At 36.3% G+C, this 15,852-nt stretch overlaps 1 protein-coding gene across 1 annotated transcript in view; it reads left to right on the top strand.

Annotated features, from left to right (window-relative positions):
- Positions 1–15,356, top strand: part of WDR72 (WD repeat domain 72) — a 271,665-nt gene extending 256,309 nt beyond the window's left edge. The window contains exons 18-19 of the mRNA XM_006898252.1: positions 9,675–9,779; positions 15,301–15,356. Coding sequence (XP_006898314.1) covers positions 9,675–9,779; positions 15,301–15,356 — 161 coding nt within the window. The remainder of the gene's footprint in view (positions 1–9,674; positions 9,780–15,300) is intronic.
- The last annotated feature ends 496 nt before the right edge of the window (positions 15,357–15,852 follow it).

Genomic DNA, 15,852 nt, shown 5'->3' with positions numbered 1-15,852 from the left:
CATAGGGTCGCTATGAGTCGGAAATGACTCGACGGCACATGACAACAACAACATTAAAAACACAAGTAAAGTTAATATTTTGGTAGGTCATTTTTATTTTAAGAATCTTTGTTAGCAGTTTCACTCAGGTATCAGTGAGAATTACTTTTGATGAGTGCACTTGCTTCATACTAGGCTAAAATATAGCAGCTTATCAGCCTTCACATTGCAGCCCATTGCTCAAGCGTTCTGTATAATAGAGGAATTTTTCTATTTGAGAGGAACAAAGAAGTATTTTGATCAATACCTTTTTCCCCCATCATTTACATTTATCTGTCTTAATATTACTTATATTGCGGTCTAACCATATTTCTCTCCCTCTCATATGACTATATGTGTATATGTATAAGCTTCAAATAATATTTAGGTAACAGAACTATCTTAGACATCATAGGTAAAGATATCAAAATAATACTCTTCATAACATTTTGGAAATTTGGTGAATAATGTATCTTTACCAGCTGATAATATGTCATCCTTAACTAGTTCATACTAGAAAATGCTACCCGTAAAATATTTCATGTCATATCAGAATTGCATGAAGGTAGCAAATATACAGAAGTCTAAATATTGTCTCTAATATCTGCAATATTTGAATTCAAGTCTTTAACTTACCTTAGTTAATGGTGTAAAAGTAAGATATAAGTGGCAGAGAACTGTAAATACTAAAATATGGCTTAGATTTATGAAATGAGCAATGGGAAAGAAGTAAAAGACATTAATTAAAATGTTGTAGCCCAACTTGAGTGTGCTATCCAGAAAGATAAATGCCTGCAGAAAGACAATGTGCTTGGTAACTTAAGAGGACTCAAACTTACTGCTCTCAAGTTGGAACTGACTCTTGGCTTTCCAAGTCTGTAAATTGGATGGGAGGAGATTGCCGATCTTTTCTCATGGTGGCTGGTGGATTTGAACTGCCAGAGAGATGTAGCCTTTAACTTAGCAGTGCTGTTCTCTACAGACAACATCACCAAGAGGAAGACCCTCAAGGAGAGAGACTGACACAGTGGTTGCAACAATGGGCCTTAAGCACAGCAGTGGTTGTGATGATGCTGCAAGACAGTGCTTCATTTTGTAGTTACTGTGAGTTGGAGACCATTTGATGGTACTTAATAACAATCACACTAATTATAATGCATCATTTAGGTCTCTTTCCAATTTCAAGGTGTCAACAACAATAAAAAATATTTCTAGAGCCTTAGAAGAAAGAAAACTACATTCAGTGGAAGTAGCAATACATTGTAATTTTAACACAAGTGGCAGCAATGACTTTTAAACTTAAAGAAGGCATAATCAGTGAAAATATACTTGATGTGGTGACATAAATGTGTAAATAAAGATGATGTCACTTGAAGACACCCCAAATTCAGTTTACAAAGTGGCTTCTCTCTGCACAGATGGCTTATCAGGAAAACCTATCTAGTTAAAGAGCTATGTACATATTACCTGTACTTTAGGAGTATCTACTGAGATAATCAAGTGAGAGGGCTTACTGATTATATTTGAATGGCAATAGTTACTTCCTGCATTAGACTTCTGGGTTACTTAGTTTTCCATGTGGAACTGGAAATTGGAGGCAGGGGGTGGGGGTGAGGACAGGGAAGAAATGTAGAAGAGAAAGAAGAAAAATACCAGATCCCAGAATTGAATAAGATCCTTCTTTATTACTTGGTAATAACTTTTTCTGGACAGGTTCAGTAAAAGGAGCTAATATTGGACTTCCATATGTTTGCTACCTTCATGAAATTCTATTCTGACATGAACTATTTTCTGGGTAGCATTTGCTAGCATGAACTAGTTTAAAGACATATTTTCAGCTGTTAAAGACACATTCTTCACAACATTTCCAGGAGTATTATTTTGGTATCTTTACCTATGATGTCTAAACTTAATTCTTTTACCTAAATATCATTAGAGATTTATACATATATACACACAGAGGGAGAGAAATATGGTTAGATTGCAATATAAGTAATGTAAGACGGATACATGTGAATGAAATAAAAAGGTATTGATCAAAATACTTCTTTGTTCCTCTCAAATAGAAAAATTCCTCTATTATCCAGAATGCAATGTGAAGGCTGATAAGCCACTATATTCTAGCCTAATATGAGGCAAGCATACTTATCAACAGTACTTATCAAATCACTGATAACTGAATAAAACTGCTAACAAAGATTCTTAAAATAAAAATGACCTCCCAAAATATTAACTTCACTTGTGTTTTCAATAAACAATTCAAAATCAGTCCTATGTTTTACAGTTTAAATGTACCCAAGCACACCTAAAATCTATTAATAATACTCGGGTTATCTGCATTTTATCAGGTGCTAGAGTTTTTACTCTGCTACAGTTGACCAACATTTCTTATTGTTTTTCTCTTTTTAGCAATGATTTTCATGTATATATCTCCATTACTTACAAAAAGTCTATAAATATTATGAATGGGATCTATTTTTCAACCACCCATATACTTCATTGAATAGAAACTTTTCCTGGGAGCTGCATACTTTAGTCAAACTGTACATGACATGCATTTTCAACACACAATGTATCTGTTCTGGAGTAAAGGGAGAGTTCAGAAGAAGCAGATGCTCTTTGTGGAAGTCAAAAGAGATTTCTTTCTAATGGGCATTCTCTTTTTAGTGGAAGTATTTCTTGGCGCTGTTTGCTATGTAGGACCGCAGCTAATGTGGTCTTCTTGGGAAAGCTTAAAAAAATAAAGGGGAGGGGTTTAAATGATGACTGCTTGTAAAATGGTACAACCATTTTGGAAGGTAGGTTGGCCCTTCCACAAAAAAAGCTGAACATAGAAATTCCATATGACCCAGCAATTCCACTACCTGGAATATACCCTGAGAAAATGAAAAACTGAGGCACAAACAGATATGTACACCAGTGTTCATAGCAGCATTATTCACCATCGCAGGAAAATGGAAACATCCCAGATGTCCAAGCACAAATGAATGGATTGAGAAAGAATGGTAACATTCACATAATGGAATACTATGCAGCACACAAGAGCAATGATTTTTTAAATTACCACCTAACTTGGGAGGGACTAGAGAGCATTATGCCTTAGTGAACTAACTCGGTCCCACAAGGATAAACATTGTATAAAACCATTAGTGTAGAATAAGGATCTAAGAGGGGTGGGAGAGGTTGGAAGTAGAGGGATGAGGATATGCATGGGGGATTAATCATGGGGTTGTACAATTTGATAGATGACGGACGGGTGAGGGAAACTGGAAGAATCTGTTCTGGAAAACAATGTATTAGAATTTTGTAAATAAACTAGTATGATTTTTTTTTAAAGAAAGATGACTGGCACCAAAATAGAAAAATATAGAGGTGGTGCAGAAGCATTACCACTGAGCCATGGATTACCATATCAATGCATTTTTTGACAGTGAGTTCTTATATAGGGTCTGTCTCACAATATTCTGCATTTCCTCTTAGTATATTTATGCATTTGTTTGCATTAACAACCTTTGGTTTTATACTATCTTGGGCTGTGCCTTTCATTAGTTTAGTATTTACAGAATTATATTCATAAGAACGGGATCCACTATATCTATACAAAACCTATGAACTCCTTCCTCTCTCACGGTACCAAAATATTAAGAAGGCATTGAAAAAGCTATACAACTAGCCATTCAGTTATCAGTATTTTTAGGTGTGTGACAATAGAATAGACTTTTGTCTTTCAGTAGAAGAACTGTCAAGAAGAGTTTGTCTTTATTTTGTCCCTTACTACAAAAATGTGAACTATTTCTGAATCCATTAAAGAGGAAATAAACAGTTGACTTTAAGTCATAAGGATGAACCTAGCAACCATTTGCAGTATATTGATGTCAAAAGTATCTCTCTGCCAAGCTCTAAAATGCACCTTCAAAAACTAGTGAAAATATCCAAGAACTTTAGTGATGAGCTACAAATGGAGTTTGGTATTGATAAACAAAAGTCAATATGTATGGTGAAAGGACAAGTTACTGTGATAAATGGGCCTACCATCAGTAAAGATCAAATTATTGACTATCTAAGGCAAGAGAGAGAAAAATCTGTCTATAGCTAACTTCTACAGGTGAGAAGAATTAGCCACAAAAGCGATAATGGAAAAGCTGAGATACGTGTAGGAAGAATTTAAAAAATAAATAAATAAATAAAAATATATATATATATATATCAAAGAAGACAGAAATAGTCTATTAATAAACACATATGTGGCAGTAGAATTATGTACTTATTTGGCCATTTCAAGGTCCATACCTATTCTTTTCATCTAAGATGTGCTTCCTTTGCACTTCCTACTTTCCCGTTCAAGAGGGTCTAATTCACTCCTTACTGTCCTGTCACATGGGGTATTCTCTGCACACCCAGAAATCTTGTCTTTAATATTCCTACTAACTGCTTTTCCATGTGCTCAACTCGACCACAAGTTGTATGAGTGCACTTTAAAAGTGTCTTCATTTTCTTTATCTCTTCCACAGTTTAGCACAGAGTTCTCCCCATAATAAACCATAGGTCAATAATTGTTGATTTCATCACTTTTGAAATGATTCATTAGAGAAGACTTGGCCACATATCATGTCAGAGTTTAATGATGAAACATCAAAGGAAACACCCAAAAGAACAATTGCAAGGATTAACCTACCAGAGTTTTTCCAAAAAGTGGAATGGCAGTAATTAACCTTTCCAATATCTTTTGTTCCCAATTGGCAAAATGAAAGGATTTCTTTTATTGTAAGTGCATTTTGATGCTCTACAGACCACCTAGTAAAAAATGACTGACTTAATACCTTTTCAAATTGAGATATTAAAATATAACTAAACAAAGTGGCTATAGAACAATGTCCCCACTCAAACATACACAAACTACACTCTCAGAAATCAGATGCAGAGAGAAAACTATCTGCATTCTCCACATCCTTTCCAACATTGTTTGCTTTGTTAAACTTTGCTACTGTTCCTGAGGTGAGATGTATCTTGTTGCTTTGATTCATGTCACTCTGCTAGTGATTTTGAACTCCGTTCCATCTGCTTCTCTGTGATTTCTGTGTGGAAAAACTCCCTTTTGTATTACTTGTTAATTTTGTCTCATTTTCAAGAATTCTCTTAATTATTGCATTTCTGAGAATGTCTTAATTTCATCATATTTATTTGGTGGGCTGTTTCTCTAAGTACAGGATTTTCAATTGGCAGTTGTTTTCTTTCAGTTTATTAAAGATCCTGTGCCTAAAATGGAGAGGATTGGGATGCCAATTGATCCTGGTTTTATTGCTAATAATAATGACCACAAGCATTTATTTTTTGTTCTCACACTGTGTCCTCTACCTAGTTGAATTTCTTGAATCAGAACAATTTTTTCTGATATTTGATTCTTGAGAAATATTTGTTGAAAAATGAAAAATTTAAATAAAGGAAGAAAATTATATGAGGTGATACATGCAGTGCATTTTACCAAAGGCTATTAATACATGTTTTAGATGTCTGATTAATCTTCTATTTTAAATATCAATGTAAATTTTTCAGGAAATTAATAACTAAGATATAAAGAGATAAAAATAATTTAAATAGACCAGGAAATCTTTACTGAAATAATATTATTGTTCATTGCCATCAGGTTGGAACTGACTCCTAGCTTACCTCCAGCAGGCTTTCAGAAGCTGTAATCACATGGGCGGAAACCGGTCATCTTTTTCCTAAGGAGTAGCTGATTGATTCAAACTGCTTGCTTTTGTCTTGGCAACTACTTAGCCATAGTATTCTTCAGTTTTGATACATCTAACTAACCTGCTTAAACATTTAACAAAAGTATTTGTATTAAAAAATTTTCTGTATATATGCCATAAACTGAGGGAAAATCAGTTGAAGGCAGTTCTATCAGTAAATGCATACACCAAACAATTCAGAAGGTCCTGAGTTTCATCTTGACATAGACTTGTTCATTCTAGGTGACATATTAATTCACATGGTATTTTTTCAATATGCTTCCTCAGGCTTCTTGTTGTTGTTGTTAAGTGTCATTGAGTCGTAGATGACTCATTGTGATCCTATGAATGAAAGACCATGAACACTTATATAACATTCATCATTTCTCCAAGCTCATAGAGTTTCCAGAGGCAAACTATTTCTGAAGTGGATACCACTCCTGCTTCCAAGCTTGTTTTAATCAGGGAGCGCCGCCAAACACTGTCCACCATGGGTAACCATTATCACATTTGACACAGCAGTGTCACAATTTTTAGTATCACAGCAATCACAAGTTACCTCTGTACAGCAAATGGACAGATCAGTGCTATACCACTTAGAAGAATGTTTGACCAAAAACAATTAAAACCAGTCCTGAGGGCTGCAGATTAAAATCACCTACCTTTGATTTTGTACCATCACTCTCTGTCCATTAAACTAACAGAGCTCTCTCTATGCTATTCTTGTTAAGTGCCGTTGAGTCGTAGATGACTCACAGCGACCCTATGAATGAATGACCCGAACACTTGTATAACTTTCACCATTTCTCACATTCATAGGGTTTCCAGAGGCAAGCTATTTCAGAAGTGGATGCCACTCCTGCTTCAAAGCTTGTTTTAATCGGGGAGCTCCAGTAAACATTGCCCACCAGGCTTAAGTTGGCATAAACAAAAATATTGAGCAAATATGTTTTTAGGTGCCATCAAGTTGACCATGACTCAAGACAATCCTATGAACAACAGAGCTGAGCCCTGTCTTATACTGTGTTGTCTTCATAACCTCTGACATTTTTAGCCCATCGGTGTAGTAACTGTGGCACTCTATCTTGTTGAGGGTCTTCTTCTCTTTCACTTACCCTCCGCTTTTCCAAGCATGATGCCCCTTTCCTAAGGACTGGCCCCTCCTAACAACATGCCCAAAGTATGTGAGATGAAGTTCCACCATCCTTGCCTCCAAGAAGCACACTGGTTGCACTTGTTCCAAGACATGTCTGTTCGTTCATGGAATATTCACCACTCATCTCCAACACCACAACTCAAAAACATCAGTTCTTCTGTCATCCTTATTCATGGTCCAACTCTTGATGCATACTGTAGCAAGTGATTGAAAGACCATGACTTGAATCAGGTACACCTTAGTCTTTAAGCTGACATTGTTGCTCCTCATTACTTCAGAGGGATACTTAATAGACTTTCCCAAAGCACTATGTTTTTTTTATTTGTTTACAGTGGGAATACACTAAGTGTTGATTCTAGATACAAGTCAGATGAAATCATTGACATTGTCAATCTTCTCCATTTTTCATGGTACTGCCTATTCGCCCAGTAGTGAGAATTTTTATTATCTTGATGTTGAAATATAATCCATATTGAAGGCTGTAGTTATTGATCTTCTTTCTGGAGAAAGAATTTCAAGTTCTTCTCACTTTCAGTAAAGAAGGTTGTGTTATCTGCATAATGTAGGTTGTTGATGACTCTGGTAACGATCTTGATGTCACATTCTTCTTCATAAAATCCAGCTTCTTGAATTATTTGTTCAGCCTACAGATTGGATAGTCATGGAGAAAGGATACAATTGCCGATCCATACCTTTCTTGATTTTAAACCTTGCTCAAAAGACTTATTGAAATTATACCAATCTCCCCATTTATTAAGGGAAATGCAAATATACAAAATTAGAAATTGGAGTTTTTATTTAAAATAAAATATTCTTATTTTTCTATAGCTTTTTTCATAGCTTATTCCCAAAGGGGGAAGAGGAGGAGAAAGATTTTAAAGGTGCAGTGAATTCCCTACAATCACATTTCCCTGTAATAGAAGTTGATGAAACTGAATGGATACTTTGTACGAGAATTATTGTTTTTCTAGTCTACATGAAAAGTGTCAGTAGCCTGTAGGTCGAAACTACTAAAGCACCATGTGCTCCATCAAAATAAGAGGAGAATGGCCTGAGGTGTGAGCACCCAGAATGTGTTCAGATGTGGACTGGCCAGTCTCCTTTGTGTCACTTAGCCGATGTGTGAAGTCACAGTCTCTAGCCTCTGCATTGTTCTCTTCTCCCAATGTTATTCACAATTGCCAGATCCATTCCTCAACTGTAGTGCCCATTGTTTTATGTATGCTTTATAAATAAGTAGCTTATTTCATTATGACTTATAATGTATTTTTTAAAGCCATGAAAAGATAGTGGTAGAATTTACTGCAACAAATTCCAACAGACTTTTAAAGTCCCTATACGCAATAGTATCTATTTCTAATGGATAGCTTCAGACAAACACATGTGACATAATTTGTTATTATTAGGGAGCTCTGATAGCCTAACGGTAAGAAACTGCACTGCAATTCCAAAGGCATGTGGTTCAAATCTACCAGCTCCTCCACAGGAGCAGGATGGACAATCTCTTACTGTGCAATTACTGCCTCTGAAAACCTGTTTATTAGAGGCTTGTTTTGTTTTGTTTATACCAAGTTTCTTCAGGAGAAGACTGCACCCTTTCCTGATGAGTGATGTCTAGAACAAATACATTGAAGAATTATCTTGCTATGGAAACAGGAATTTAGATCAAGTGATACCACCTGGGTTGGGAAGTGTAATATCCTTATGGGAAATTATGGATCTTAAACTTGCTCCATGCTGTCCTGCTGTGTGACAACGTGATGCATTGTGTTTTGGACTGCTAAATGAAAGCCCATCAGTTTGAATCTACCAGTTACACTGCAGGAAAAAGACAAAATGGTCTCCCCATAAAGAATTCCCATTTCAGAAACCCAACGGGGAAGTGCCATGAGTTGGGATCCCCTGTGGCCATGGGTTTCTGGTTTGGGTTCTAGCTTCTGTATCTGCTCATACTTTCTATTCATATATGCAGAAAAGTTTTCTGGAGACTCAGCATTCAAATAAGCAGTCTTCTTTATTATAATTTTTTAATCCATTCTATATTTCTAAAGATGTTTTATACCACTTTATTTTACTTGGTATCATATTTTTTTATTTCATTTGATTGAATTGATTGATATCTAGTTGATTCCAACTTCTAACAACCCTTCAGCAGAGTTACAGAAACTGTAAAGGTTTATAGGCGTAGACTGTCCATCTTTCTCCCACTTCCATGGAAAAGCCGGTGTGGACTTGAACCAGCAGCCTTTAGGTTTTCAGCATAACATGTAAGGCAGCATGCCACCATTGTTCTTGCTTACTGAAAGGGAACCAAAATGTATACAAACCCTTCAGCAACAATGATGTGTGTGATAAAAAGAGCCATCACACCAGTGTTGAGTTGGTCTTTCTCACTGACAAGCCTGATGTTCCTGTCTTTGTCCCTGTTGCCATTAATCTACTCTATTGTTTTAGATTTATGCATTAAAAATACCATTTCTGCTTAGAAGGGATCACTTTGTTACTTCGTAGCTTTTAAGCTGATGCCATGAACTTATTTTTCTTCTAAGATAAAGTCACATCTATAGATTTTTCAACTAATTACATGTCTGCCAATAAATACTTAGAGGATACATTTTATTTCAATTTATTATTTGTGTTTACATAGTGTGTCCCTGGAAAGATCTGCGGTACTGCAAGGAAATGTTTGAATGGTGCTTATTACTACTTTTTTCACTCTGTTCCTTCTCTTTTCTTCCCTCTCCACCCCACTCCTCTCTTTTTAATAGCTCCAGTCAGTCTGGTCAAGCATGACAGCAACTCAAACTCGGCAAACTTCCAAGACGCAGAGGACAAGCCTGACAGATGTGTCTTGGAAGAGTCAGAGAGTCCAGGTGAAAGCTATTTAAAAATAGTCAAGTATAAAATGATAAATTTGACACAGCTTTGGGGTCCTTGGAAGGGGGTGGGGGAAGAGGACATTGTAATGCTGTTTTCCCTTACCAGCTGCACTGTCAAATTAATGGTCACCTCCAGGGGTCACGGTGTGGAGCTGTTATCTTTTCCTCTTTCATCAAGAATTCAGTCCAAGGAAGTACAAAGGCTTCAGGACTGAGAAGGGAAGCTGACGCTATTGGTTCATTATCATCAATTTTAGCCTAAACTGGTTAATAGAGTCAGGGATTCACAACTGCAGAAATGGCAACATGTTAAATATTTTAAATCAAGGTATCTTCAGGGGAATCAAGTGACAGTGGTGAGTTGGAGGGAATGGAGAAGCCAGCCGCCATCCTTACAATTCTATTTACCTTTCTAAGTGCAAGCAGGGCTCATGCAAACTGTGATGAGGATTTCAGCATGACAGTAATGGATGTTGTCAGTTGTTTAGGACAAAACAGAAGAAAAAGGCAACCCTTCCTCACACAATAAAATCCACTGTATGTCAAAGTTGCTTATGTTTGTATTTTCTTTTTAAAGAGGTGTGGGGGCGGCGGGGGAAGTGTGGCAGAAATATATTGGAAGGGTCCTGTCAGAAACATTCAAGCCTGGGTTTTTGTTTCCGTTTTTGCTTGATTTGAAGGATGTGCAATTATAATAACAAAGTCAGGTTTTTTAACCATGCAAAAGTTGAACAACCTTCTTGGACCACCACCATCCCATAAAGTGCTTAAAGAAGTTCCTTATTATTATGAGTGAAAGAGCTAAATGCTGTTTCTTCCTTCTCTCCCCCTCACATACACTTATTATTTTCCTTTTCTATTTTATCTGGCTGCTCTGGACCCTCTCCCCTCTCACATCTTTGTGTGCTGATCCATGTATCATATTTTTGATTCATCCTCTCTGTGGCCTGTCAGCTTAGTTAAGAGATTTCCAAATCTTGTAGCCTCCGCTGACAGGGGGCAGCTGCAAACAGTCCCCTGATCCTTCCCGGAGGAGAGCTGCTGAGATTTAATTTTCAGTGAAAGGTGCAGCCTGCAATCTATGTCAGGTCCCCTAAGTCATCTTGGAACCCCTATAGGCCCAGTGGCGGGTGGCATTGTATTTCAGTTCCCTCTCTTCCTCAAAGATTCCTCAAGGATGAACCGCTGCTGTGTGTATGCCCAGTCTCAGCATCACACCTGCTCGCTTTATCAGCCCATGGAAGCGAGAAACGTCATTCTTTAGCCATGCCAGAAATTTCCAACCAGCAAATTAACCCCATTTCCACCCCCCACCGTGATATCTGAAGAATAGAGGCAGATCAGTACTATTCTAAAAGGGAGACGAGAGTGGCCATATTAAATTTCTATCTCATATATGCTTTAAAATTTAAGTTTTGACTATAAAGTGCCTAATTTTGACTAGGATTTCAAAGTATGTTCATCAACAGTTTTTTGTTTTTGTTTTGTCCAGCAGTTAAATCAAGTGTTTATGTAAGGAAGTGTTCATAGTTGCTGGTGAAGGCTGGTCTGGTTTTATACCATTTCACAAGTAGAGATACCATTTATCCCTTTGTATGAGTAGTACTGTAGTGAGATTCAAATGTGATGGCCTCTACTTGACTGATATAAATAGAAGAATATGTTGGGGGGGGGAATTAGTTAGAACCTATAGGTGCTGATAAAGAATCTCAACTTAAGAAGTGAGTACTGCTCTGTACATCGGACATCATTAAACTGGTAATAAAGGATGAATTACTCTGGCTTTTTCCTCTGTCCATTCCTGCATTTTAAGACATCTTGCCTTATAGGCCTAGAAACCTCTGGAGAGTTCACTACTGGTCTCACTGCCTTCCACTGAGAATTTGTGGCTTGGTTGTCATGGAGACATCGTATTTCTCCAAGAATTGCTCATATTGATCCGTGGCCAGGCGTAAATGGCCAGGCGAGTGTGAGGAATAAAGGGGGCTGGGCAGTACTAGAAAATGACCAGGGCTTGTGGGTTGGAAATCAGCTCATAGCAAACACTTAGGTAAAAAGAAAGAAGCAGTTTTATTTTGTTTCAGGATTCCTTTCTGCACTTTGGGCCATTGTCTTCTTTCACTATGAACTGAAAGAAACTTGTTAGTCACTTGTCATGTCAGATCTTTGGTGCTCACCCTGACACAGCTGTCAGCCTTCCAGCTCTGTGCAGTTTAGGGACACACAACAAAGAGGCAGCAGCATGAATTATTTATCGCTCCTTGTGTGGATAAAATTCTGTGATAAGAAATTAAGACACTTCTGACAGAGGTGCTTGTTCAGTAAGAAAGATTTGGAAGAGAGAGTCTATTTCCTTGAACTCTGAGCTTTTGAAAGACACAAAATTCACAAAACTGTACATGGAGAAAGCTAAGTTCCGTATGTCCTGTGTAATCTCATGGCAGGCAGAGACTTTTTTTCAGCTGTGAAAATATGACTCTCCACTTTTCAGTGGCAAAAATTAAACTTCAACAAATATCAAGTCACTCAGTATTCGAGTGTACTTGGAAACTTTAAATGTTACTTTGATGGTTTAGTTACCTCAGTTTGCTATGCATGAGCAGTGTATCCCTGGGAAGTATGAAATAGCTTAATTTTAAAAGAAAAAAACCAAATATGGGGTTTTAAGCTATGTATTTTGAGAACATTTCTTCATACTGAGAGAATTGCTTTACTCAATAAGCCTATAATTACCTAAACACTTTCATTATATGGAAAAGAGTACATTTAAAACAGGATACATCATTTTTTCTTTTTTTCACTTAGAATATAACTTCTTCTCATTTTAAATCCCTGCTAGCATCCCCATCCATATGCAAAAATCCCACAGTTACTAAGTTAAAGGTGGTCAGTTTTTCAGGTCAAATGGATATAACCTTACAGAAGTGTTGTGTGTGTGTGTGTGTGTGTGTGTATATATATATATATATATATTTAGGAATCTGTGCATACACATATATATGCTTGTATATTTATACACACACATTATCCTTTCAAAACAAAGCATTTTCTTTGAAAAGCCTTAAAACATCATTTAGCTTTAGCTACTTATACTTATATATTGCTAATAATGTAGTTGCATATGTAGAGAGCAAGAGGGAAAGACAGCAACACACAGAAAAACTGAAATCTATTCTTGGAAAAAGCAAAGTTGACATTTTTAAGATGGGATTAGAGAATTCTTAAACTCCATTAGTAAACTCAAGTTTCAGAATTTATATAAAACAATGAGATTGACTTGTTACGTGATTCCTTTTGAACATGGTGTATTTTGTGTTATGTTTGTAGACATCACTGCTCCTTCAGTGCTGAACTGAAGGGCTGACCCATTTGCAAATGGGCTGGAGTCTGCATATAGGTCATAGTTTAGATGCCTTGTTGAGCGGTTGTTCACCTGGTCTCTAGAGCACTCTACCTTATTCATCATGCCACTGTGAGTTCTTTATTGGTTCAAACCGTATACCCAGGTGAGCGCTTGGAATCCATTAAAGTTGGCAAAGCAACTTTAGACCAGAGGCATTCCTGTTACTTTGACCCAGCTTGTGAACCTGGAGGTCTTGTCTGATAGGTGAAGGTATCCCTCAGCAGTGTCTTGTCTTTGGAATAATTCATCAGTAAAGAGTTTTGACTCACAGGTGAATCCCAGATTGAAGTTCCTGGCTTAGACTCTGTGAAGTCCACTTGCTTCTTCACTAGCATTTATACATTCCTGGAACCTCTGGGAATAACTTTGATGTCTAGTAATAGAAGCACTGAGGCAACATTGTGAACCAGCAGCTGCCCCCCACCCCCCAACACACACACATCCCTTTATTCTTTTATTTAAGATTTTAGGGCCATTAGGCTTTCTTTGGCTCTTAAAACCTGGTTGCTTCTGAATCTAAAAGACATTATTACAAAAATAGTTCTGTTAACATTACCATTTTATGTACCTTGGATAAAACTCAATCCTCATTCTCCAGAAGTAATAGGTGTCCCTAGCCCCTAGTCTTTCAACTCAAAGAGACACAAAAAGTAAGGTGCATTCACATTTTCTTATATAAGCATTAATGAATCTTTGATTATTATTATTATTTTCTTCTTGTTTTGGAAAACTAAGAATTTTGCTTCCTAGCGTATGAAGGAAAGTACACTCAAAAGTACCTTAAAAAAATTCCTTTAGCTGAAAATAGCAATGGCAACAAAGAGAGCTTGAAAATCCAAAACATAATGCATTCAGATAAAAGTTTTCACATCATTCTGAAGTGGTTTATAATCGGTATGCATTCTGCCATTAATACAACAGCTTAGTGGTTTTCATATAGCATATTATGAGTGTAGATCTATATATATCATTGCCAATCAATAGTACATTTGCATGAATCTGATGAACAAAACTGACTTTCTCACAGTTTCTAAGTGATACATTGTGAAAAGCCAAGGTTGACTTTCCCCCCACCCCGCCCTGTTTTACTATTCGGCCTCATGAATCACCAGCAAAAATCAGGTAACAGAAAGTAGGACAGATTCAGGGTTGGAGTGTTGGAGATGGCTGATGATGATGCATGGAGCAGAAAAAATGTGCAATGTGTGGCAGCCCATCAATCACAGCCATCGAGAACACACTTCTTATGGCTAGTGAAAAAAAAGGTTCTAGAAGTAAGAACAGTTTCAGCAGCAAAAACATATGAGCTCTGTCTTTTATTACATTTAACAACATCATTTTTTTAACATGCTCAAAGGAAAGAATTTAAACATCCTAGTAACTTTTAAAAGAACCTAAAATTATACATTAATACTCATTTTTTATGTATAGTATATCATACTGGCTTAATTAAACCCAATTTTTTACTTTTTTATTTTTTTTAAATTGCCAGCTAGAATAGAAGTCACTAAGCATTAGTCAGGGCATTAATATAATTGTGTTTAGGAATAGTTAACTAAGGCACAGTGATCCCAATAGTTTCCTGGTCAAATTGGTTTAAATCAAATGATAATTTTTGGCCTGCAATTACAACAAACCATGATGAGAAATAAATGCTAGTTTGATTCTGTAACCTAAGTCATACTGCTAACATTTATGAAAAGTAGCTCTAAGGACAATTCAGCAGCTTGAAATTGATGTAAATGTACTGATGACAAGCAAAATAAATTTTAAAATTTGAAAACTATTTGAATGTTTAATAAATAATTTGAAATAAATAAGTTGGAATTTCCACCTACATTGGCAATTAGAAATTAATATATTAGTAATATGTGTAATCAAAATCTAATTATCTGGGAAATTAGTGATTTCTATAACAAAGAGGGGTTGTATTTTATTATATTTCATTTTGGGAGAGGTGTGTTAAAATTATAAACACTTCCTCTCTCGGTGTCCCCCTCCCTTCTTCTGTTTTTCCTTCCTTCATCCGTTCCTCTCTTTCTTCCTCCCTCCCCTTCTTTTTTCCTCTTTCTTTATTTTGCCACATACTCAAGATATTTGTTTTCTTTCTAGGTAAAACAAGTCATCATTCGTGGATAGTGAAGGTGTGTTCCTGCAAAGTGTGCTAAATGAAATCTTATCTACAGGACTGGATTAATGAAGATATTTAAAATTGCCATTTGTTTATCATATAAGTTATATGGTTATTGGTTAAAGTATCAGGCTGTGGTGGTTGTTAGTCAGCATGTAATTGCTGATCTGAAAATACTCAGATTCAATTTTAGAATATCACTGTACAAATCAGTTTGTAATATTTCTAACAAAGAATAATATTCTTCAGAATATTTTACCCTTAAGGATTTTTTCCATCATTTCAATTCCATTTCTAACACAATGTTTCTAAATTTGATGCTGCTTCAATGACATAAGTCAAAACTTGATCAAATTTTGCTTGATTTGTTAGATGAAGATATGTTGTTGCAGTAGATGCTCTAATGTGAATTACTCACTCAGCAGTAAATCTCCTCTCTAACATTAAATGCTGTCAACAAATAGCCAAATCTATTTAGTCATCAATTAGCCCAAATAAGTAATATACACTACAAGAAACCTTTCTTGTATAGT

This window comes from Elephantulus edwardii, unplaced genomic scaffold, assembly GCF_000299155.1.
Source record: "Elephantulus edwardii isolate Elephantulus edwardi_28Jun2011 unplaced genomic scaffold, EleEdw1.0 scaffold00225, whole genome shotgun sequence".
NCBI lineage: Eukaryota > Metazoa > Chordata > Mammalia > Macroscelidea > Macroscelididae > Elephantulus > Elephantulus edwardii.
The sequence above is the reverse complement of the archived record's forward strand: the minus strand, read 5'-3'. Positions and strand labels throughout refer to the sequence as shown.